At 40.2% G+C, this 9,030-nt stretch overlaps 1 protein-coding gene across 1 annotated transcript; it reads right to left on the reverse strand.

Annotated features, from left to right (window-relative positions):
• Positions 1-4,925, reverse strand: LOC125489951. Its single transcript, XM_048627649.1, has 3 exons — positions 1,489-4,925; positions 194-431; positions 1-23 (listed from the first exon to the last, which is right to left on the reverse strand). Exons 1-3 carry the CDS (start codon positions 3,355-3,357, stop codon positions 1-3), a joined length of 2,130 nt encoding a protein of 709 aa, XP_048483606.1. The 5' UTR covers positions 3,358-4,925.
• Positions 4,926-9,030: the final 4,105 nt, after the last annotated feature.

Below are 9,030 nucleotides of genomic sequence, written 5' to 3' on the forward strand. Positions count from 1 at the left end.
TCAACTTTGAGAGTCCATAGAACCTGTAAAATAATTTTAGGTTTGATTGTACACAATGACAAAAGACCAAGTGGGTCAAAAATTTTAAATGTAGAGGACAAAATCGACCTTTTAGTTAAAATTTTGCTAGGCGTGTACTCAATTTGGAAATGTAGCATATCAGATGGAGGAATCCATCCAATACCTAAAGTACTGGTAGAGTTGCTGATTAGGAGATTATCTTTCTCTAGCTCCTCGTTGCCGGAGAAAAGATTAGTTAGGTTAGACCGGTACTTTCGCAAGTTGAAACAACCCTTGGCAAGTTCGCTGGATACTGAGCGCTGAATGTAACGAAGCTGCTCCTCTGAATCTGCACCTGTTAATAAATCGTCGCAGTACAAGTCTCTCTGAATGATGGACTTGATAGAGGGGTCACTGCATTCTTCGCCTACCTGCCATATGCATCTGGTTGTAAGGAAACTAGCACTTGCAAACCCATAGGTGACTGTACCGAGTTGTAGAGTCCTCAGTGGCTCGTCTTCGTTGTCTCTCCATAAAATTTGCTGCAATGGACGATCTGACTCTCTTAGAGACACCTGCCGAAACATTTTCTCGATGTCCCCAGATAAAACATACTTGTGGAGTCGAAATCGAAGAAGAATGTTATAGAGAGAGTCCTGTATAGTAGGACCGACCATTTGCAGATCGTTGATGGAAAATCCGGAAGTAGACCGAGCGCTAGCGTCGAAGACCACACGAAGTTTAGTTGACTCGCTACTGTCCCTAAAGACAGGGTGGTGAGGAAGAAAATACGAAAGATTAGGCTTCTCTACTGGGCACTCGGAGAGATGACCCAGCTCTTCGTACTCGTGGATGAAGTCGGTGTAGGCTTTTTTCAACTCTGGTTGTCTCCTGAAACGAGCTTCTAAATTCAGAAACCTTTTTTTAGCCAGACTGTACGAGTTACCTAGGCAATCTGGATCGTCTCGAAGAGGAAGAGCTACACAAAAACGACCATCTGTAGAACGAGTAGTGTTAGAGAGAAAATGTTGCTCGCATTGTTTTTCTTCAGCAGTTAACGGCTCTACCTGAGGAAAACTCTCAATTTTCCAAAATCTACTTAACTCGTCATTTAGGCTGTCAAGATTTTCATTGCTTGACACAATATGTTCTATTCTATTCTATTCTCTGTGGGGGTGTAAGTACCTGCACCTGGCTCTCTCGAATGGAACCTTTGTGCATATCCCCAAGGTCTAAACTGCCTTCCTAAGCTTGGACCATTTCCACACCACGCTGGTCCACTGCGGGTTGGTGGGTTCACATATCTAGATGTGCTAGATCTAGATATGCAGGTTTCCTCACGATGTTTTCCTTCACCGTAAGAGCGATGGTATACATTGTACTTAAGTTAAAAGAACTCATTGGTACATGTCAGCGCCGGGATCGAACCCGCATCTCTGGCGTGAGAAGCGGGCGCTTACCCGACTGAGCTACCACCGCTCTTTTTACTGAGCGACACAATATGTTTTTATTTGAATTTTTATTATTTTTAGTAGGTATAGTTTTAGTTATTATAGGACCTGCGATGAGCCAGCCAAACTTGGAACTTCTTAAAATTGGGTTTTTCTCGCCTAACGAGTGCTGTTGAGACCCTATTATGTCCCAAAATAGGTCAGCACCTATAAGCATTTCAATAGGGGATGGCTCATTGAAGCTGGGGTCGGCTAATGAAAAGTCAGATAAATTTAGATGCCTAATATCGAATGCAACTTTAGGTAAATTATCTGAAATCTTAGGCATTATTAGGCACGTCATTTTGACGTCATAGGATGAGTCATTGGACTGTAGTTGGAGTGCACAACGCTCCGTTTTTAAATTAATTGGGGTGTTTCCAATACCTACAATGTTGGTGTTAGACGGCTGAGGGGTCAAACTTAGTTTATTTTTTACAGCTTCGGTAATAAAGGAACTCTGGCTGCCGCTGTCCAGTAAAGCTCGAACCTTGATTGATTGGTTTGTCGCAGGATTTATTAATTTAACCATGGCAGTGCACAACAGTACTTCTGTCGAAGACTGCGCCGACATTGTTAGGGAGCTTGACTGATTAGAGTCGGAGACTTCATTTGATTGGTGAAGTAACGAATTATGTTTTTGTTTACACAAACGACACGAGCCTGGTAACTTACAATAGCGTGAATTGTGACCTCCTCTTAAACAATTAGTGCATAATTTTAGTGCAGTGACTAAACTCATTCTCTCCTCCGGTTTCTTAGACTTAAATGTGGGGCATTCATACAGACGATGATTAGCTTTGCATTCGACACATTCAAAATGAAATTTAGGTGGGGAAGATGGAGCTTCTTTAGAAGTCACTACCATGGCTTTGGTTTGAGCCCTATTTTGGGAATTGAAATTATGATTGTTATTAGGTTTAGACCTATCATGCTGCCGACTACGCTGCACGGTTTCGAGAACATCGGCACGGTTCTTCAGAAATTGGAAAAATTGTTCTAGTGTGGGAATATCTGGCAGAGTGTTCCTGTTTTCCTCCCACTTAAAAAATGTACTGGGATCTAATTTTGCTGAGACCATAAATATAATTAGCATATCCCACTTGTCTGTAGGTAGGCCGAGAGTGCTGAGAGCCCGTAAGTTTTTTGAAACATGATCAATAATAAACCTTAATGACTTATCGGTCTCTCGCACTGACTCGAAGCTCAGAAGTGACTTTAGGTGGTTATTAATTAGTTGCCGCTTGTTGTCAAATCGTTCGCACAGGAGTTGCCAAGCCTTGACGTAATTTAGGTCATTCACCTCTAAATTGCAGATAACTCGAGAGGCCTCGCCTTCTAAGTAGGAGTTAAGATAATGAAATTTATGTATGTTTTTGATTTTTTCATTATCATGAATTAATGAGGTAAAGGTCTCCTTGAACTCCATCCATTTATAGTATGTCCCGTCAAAATTTGGGATTTTAATTATAGGTAATTTGAAACCTAGTGTCTCATCCGGTTGGTGATGACACTGGGAATTGGCGGAACATGATGGGTTGCTTACGTTGTCCTCCTGCTTAGAAGGCGACTTGGTCTGAACAATATTTTGCGCAACAGCGATGGCCTGATAAAAATCTTGCTCAATTAAATCTCTGGTAGCTAACTCAGAGGAGAGATTTAACTCATTTAAAATCTCGATTTCACCCTGCAACTCGTCGAACTCATTGAATAACGCCTCAAATTTCGTTATTTTCATCGAAAGCTTACTTAGTTCGATGGAGGAAATGGATTCGGTAGTTAGCAAATCGACACTGTTCTTAAATTTAGTAACGCGTCCTCGAATAGAACTACGTTTAATTAGCAATTCCTTTAATTTGTCCTCCATGATTGCAAGCGTGCGATGAACTTAACGGTATAGATCAGCTGATGTTAGTTATGAATAATAACAAAAGTTGAACGATACGCTCCTCACTTCGTTGTCGCTGGGCAGCGCTGGCCGATAGCAGAACCGGTTCGTCGCCAGGCGCACGGCGCGCGCAGGCAGCGGCCGCTCGACACCAGCAGTCGGTGACTATGCGCTCGCGCAGTGAACACGGTGTCTCCGCGCTTGGAATGCACCACACAGTCCGCTGGAATTGAGACGTTCGTTGTGTTTAGCAGCTGATTATAAAAGTTATGTTTTAGTTGGAAGCTAGGGAACACAGATAATTGCAGGCGAGATGTAAGCAAGTGAAGTTATTAGAAACGCTAGGAATAAGTGTATTTAATTAGGCAGTGTTTAATGTTTAGGTTTAATTGTTTGCAAAAGCGTAGATATCCGCAGCAATAATAATTACGATAGGTGGATACAGTTTAGTTGTACAATGACTTGGAATTGGAATGCAAAATTGGGATGAAATGTAGTTGCGTAATAATACGTAAGTATTTATTGGCTTTTTATAATGATTATATTGAGAATAGTTTAGTTTACTAGTAAGATTAGGCCTTTGTGAAAGATAAGTGCTTTGTTTAGGCGATGACTTGCAAATAGACTCGATGACGTAGAATGAGATGACGTAACAAGCCTTAGGAATTTATAAGCTTATGAACTTGCGTTTAAATGCGTAGCTTAAGCGGATAGAAGGCACGTTTAGCTAGATATATCGCAAGGCGACTAGGATATCTAGGTCTAGATCACTCAGTATTTCGAGAACAAGCTTCAATAAATGCACGAATCAAATAGGAAAGGTAGGAAATAATAGGAACGGGCTCACAGTTAGAAGGGCAGGCAGGCGGCGGCGGCGGTGGCGGCGGCGGTGCGTCGCGGCGGGCGGCGCGGGGCACGGCGGCGCGGCTCTGGGGCTGGCTGCTGCTCACGTAGGCGGAGTCCCGGGTTCGTTCCCGGAGTGGGCGCGGGTCGCGGCTGCACGGCACGGGGTAGGCTCGGCGCTGGCTGAAGTGGGATGACCCGTAGTCTTCTTAGACCAGCTCCAAGGTGTGACACGTGGCGATGACCTCTGCTTGGCTTGGGCGGGAACGTGGACCTGTGCTCAGCAATCAGACCGAATAGACAGCAGGTCCTGTCACGGTCGCCACTTTTTGTTCACGATGGGAACAAAATAAAAGATTTGGGTTGACTTCAGTTGTAGTGCTATATTTTAAATTAGCAAATAATTAGCGCTTGTACAATTAGACCCGACAATGGTTCTTGCGTCGCGGTAAGTAGGGAAGTGACGTTGGATCGGTAACCGCATACGTGTCTAATACGCAGTGCGGATGACTAATTGTGTGCGTTTAGAAATTATGTTAGATTAGTTATTAGAATACTTTACGCTTTATATTTATTTACTTTAAATTATTTATTTATACAATTCTAGTTTTATTAATTATTAATATTTATTATTTACTTTATATAATGCAAGACGCACACATTATTAAATTTCTGAATTTAAGTTAAACTAAAAGACCGGCGTAGACATACGTATTAAAGCAATAACAAACTTGTCACGTTGAACGCTCTTTGCGATGTATTACTCCACACTATTCTTACTCACAATATAACTTTACTTTTTTTTGTCTCTGTAAATTTGACTTTAAATTTTAAAACATCACCTCAAATTAACCGAGTGTACCCGAAAATTACCTTGAAAAGGGATTTATTTGCCGGTTTACACCTGCGGAGGCGTCGAAGGCAAGTAAATAAATAAACAAACGGGGAGGAGCGTTGTTTTGCATATTTTACTGCAAACCAGACGTACTGGTGCCAAATTTCAAGGGTACGTCAAACGATTTCTTTCGGTATTTTGAATTTAGGTGTTTTGAACGTCGGTATTATGAACGTAGGTTTATGATGTGTATCCGTGTAGGTACATGACTTGCCGAAGGCATTTAAATTTCATCCTGTAAGTACCTATTTAATATTTATTAAAATATAGCTGTTCCCGCGAGCGTGGGAATTCCGGGATAAAAAGTAGCGTATGTTTTTTATCAGGGTTTAGACCATGTGTATACCTACCAAATTTCATTCAAATCCGTTCTGTAGTTTTGGCGTGAAAGAGTAACAGACAGACAGACACAGTTACTTACGCATTTATAATATTATATAGTTAGGATTAGGATTAGGATAGGTTATAAGATATATTATCCTTAAGGTATATTTTCATCTCGGAATAAAATGTGAAAGGCCAGTGATCACGAAATTTGGAGCAAGTCCTATTATCCAGGCGGGTGGATTATTTCGTTAAGTTGTCGGTCTGCAAATGTAATTCCATCGAAGTTACGGTTTCCGTTTGGCCGAAAATAACTTTTTTCTTTCGGTTTGTTTTTCGAAAGCATTCTTCCAAATGCTGCTTCGTAATTAAGTTTAAACGGGATGACATTTGTGTTCTTCCTAATGGAAAATCTTGAAGAGATTGTAAAAAGTATTCGCCGGAATTAACAATGAAATATTTTATTTTTCTTGAACCTCTAAGGGTCAATTTATACTAGTACAGAGTCGAAGCGCATCGAAGCGTCTATTCAATACTGAACATTACAAATACAACATTAACTCCACAGCATAACGCACACATTGCTACTGAGATTTTAAAAAGTCGCGCGCATTCTTCGCCATTCGCGCGTCTACGCGTGACCAACGCAACCAACCATTCGTGCGGCTTTGCTTTAGGCCCGGGTCTCCTATTTACTCCGTAGGTCGCGTCAAGTGTCACCGCCGTAGGCCGCGTCACAATGCTCATTATGTCTACGCGCCAACGTCGGCGTGTGAGGGAGACCGCATCAGTACATTTCTATAGTGAGCATCATGACGCGGCCTACGGCGTGACGCTGGACGCGATCTACGGCGTAAATAGGAGACCGAGGCCTTAGTTGTGAAGAATTTGACGCTTCGCTGCGCTTCGACTCTGTCCCAGTATAAATTGACCCTAAGAGATAATGTGTAAGAGAGTCGCATCATAGCATCTATCAATATCAGTTAGTTAATCCTTATCAAAAGGTATATGTTTATCTCTCACCTTTTTGCAAATTACGTAACTAGTTACTATTGGCTGTATACCTACATATATATTATAAAAAAGAAAATATAGCCTGATGAACACCTACACAGATTTACCTACCAGTTTTAGGAAAAAACGCTTTTAAACAGAAGTTAGAAGATTTTTTTGCAATTACGGCAGCACTTGTTTTTTATTGTTACAGCATTAACTTTGGCTAACAATTTCAATTTTACTATATAGGTATTGTATGTGTTTTCATACAAAATGTAAATTCATTTTGTCTGAAAACACAGCGATACGGTTTGAATCTGAGAGAAATTAGTCACGTAGGTAGATGTTTCTGGGAAATCAATCAGTAATCTTATTCTCTTAGTTGGGGGCCTATGAAAGATACACTGCTTTTACTATAATGGAGGTAGGAATGAGGTAAGGGGGGGTGTTGCAAAAAGGGTATACTAATCCGAAACCTACATGTGCATTGTGCATTGTGCAGCATTATATGTCAGAGCCCGAAAATAAAATCAGAATTTCAAACTTAGTATACCCTTTTTACAACACTGTGTATAGACTAAAGCGCGTTCTAGATAAATCCCGTACCTTCCACTATTACATTACTATACACTAATATACTTGTAACTAACATTAACACATGAGGAAAATCAGCTGATCCCGCAAAAGATAAGAACTAGGTTTGAGTGTAGAATTTGTATAAGGATCGAATGATCAAATTTTACTGATATGTTTTGCCTAGTTCTTATTTTTTTGCACAAATAAGTAGGTAGCAGTAATATGTAGAATGAATCAATTACTGTTGTATTTTTTAGAGTAAGAATAGCAGTTTATATTATGAAGTTTGCATCCGTGGTCCATTACTACCTGCATGGGTAAGACGTGCGCGGGAAGCTAATTTCGTGATCAATCGGTTAATTTCGTCGGGTATAACTGAATTATTTTCGGTTATTTTGGCGAGAATCCCGCTGACTTTGTAACGGATTGTTACTGGAAATCTATATACCTATACATGTTTTGTTTTTGAGGTTACAAAATAGAGATAAAATAATATAAATGAATGCTCCAGTTCTAAAACTCTCCAAGTCCTCGACGGTCGAAACAACGAAGCAAGGGACACATGAGCGATTTTTTTTCAAATAAGATTTATATACATTGCCATTGATGAAAAATTTGCTGATTTCTGGGATTTATATAAATCATTCTCGACAAAAAACGCCTAATTTATTTTTCCTTTCCACCGTTTGAGGACTTCGTCACTTTCAGAACATCCAAATAGAACTGAAGCCCATCACGCACCATCCGGATGCTTTCCAGTGGGAATAACGGTTCTACCTTTTTTGGCATAAGATTTTTTTTCCTAATCTCGTATTGCATAGTAACGTTTGGTCAAAGTCTCGTTACGCCGAAAATCGTATGGCATAAATCTCGTTTAGTAAAAAGTTATTTCGCATAACATTGTTTAGCCTAATAATGGTATGGCCAAATCTTGAATAGCCTAATAATGCTATGGCATAGGTTTATACAAAGTAATAATTTTCGTTTGGCTTTAACTTTGACGGAGCGTCTCCCTACATAGCGCAAACTGGTGCCTTGTATTGTTTCCGCTGTTTGGAAAACGCTCCGCTCCGCCTCGCTGCGCTCCGCTTTGGTTTTGATGAACATGTGCACCTAACACGCTCCTCCTCGCTTTGCTCGTCGTCGCACCTATTTTTAGGTTTCGATCTCATGGGGTTTGTAATAATTATATTGGTCGTTAACTTTCGATTTTTTGATCATACAATATCGTGATTTTCGGGATCTAGGAGAAAAATACCACAATTTGTACATTTACTACATACTTAATATATTATTTATTAAGATAACATTAGGAGAAACAAGATTATACATAGGTATAGACGAACATAAATTTGAGCAAACGAAACTTAGGTGTTTAAAGATTGTGCCTAAAGAGTTTTAGACGAAACGAGCCTTATGCCACATAAGTCTTGGCAAAGTGATGGTTCGGTCAAAAAAGTTTAGACCATACGAGTTATGCGAAATGAGTTTTGGTCAATAAAGATTATGCCAGATGAGCGGAACCCGGGAATAACAGCTTTATTTCTTCAGAACTCAAATCATCAGTACCTGGAACTTGCCTAAGGTCCACCATCGGTAAAAAAAATACATGAAAAGTACACCCCCAAAGCAAAAGCTTTAAAACAAACACGGCGCACTATAAAACTAACGACCTTTTTTGTCGCTGAAAAATTCCATAAAAGCGCAATTGTGCTAGTAAAGTCTTTAATAAAAATTACGTTCCGTATCAGGACATGAAAAAGGGGACATTAGTTAGCGAACTCGCGTAAAGGCATCGTCAGCCGGATCATCTGGGTTTTTACGGGCCAAGCGGATAGATATCAAACTACGTATAGTGCTGTCGATAGGCCAATATCGATAGTATATCGATAGCCTATCGATAGTCGAAAAAAACACGATAGCATCGATATCTTTGATAAAGAGCAATATTATTGATGACATTGTCGCTCTCAACAAACTATGGATAGTATTGATACTACTTATGGTACTTTATGGTC

Source organism: Plutella xylostella, chromosome 4 (assembly GCF_932276165.1).
Source record: "Plutella xylostella chromosome 4, ilPluXylo3.1, whole genome shotgun sequence".
Taxonomy (NCBI): Eukaryota; Metazoa; Arthropoda; class Insecta; order Lepidoptera; family Plutellidae; genus Plutella; species Plutella xylostella.

What these genes read in the sequence shown, in the direction of transcription:
- LOC125489951 (XM_048627649.1), bottom strand. Translation starts at nt 3,357, where the DNA reads ATGGAGGACAAATTAAAGGAATTGCTAATTAAACGTAGTTCTATTCGA. An exon ending in AAAACATATTGTGTCGCTCA is followed by an intron (nt 432 to 1,488) that starts GTAAAAAGAGCG and finishes TGCATATGGCAG; the next exon opens with GTAGGCGAAGAATGCAGTGA. An exon ending in CCTAATCAGCAACTCTACCA is followed by an intron (nt 24 to 193) that starts GTACTTTAGGTA and finishes ATTATTTTACAG; the next exon opens with GTTCTATGGACTCTCAAAGT.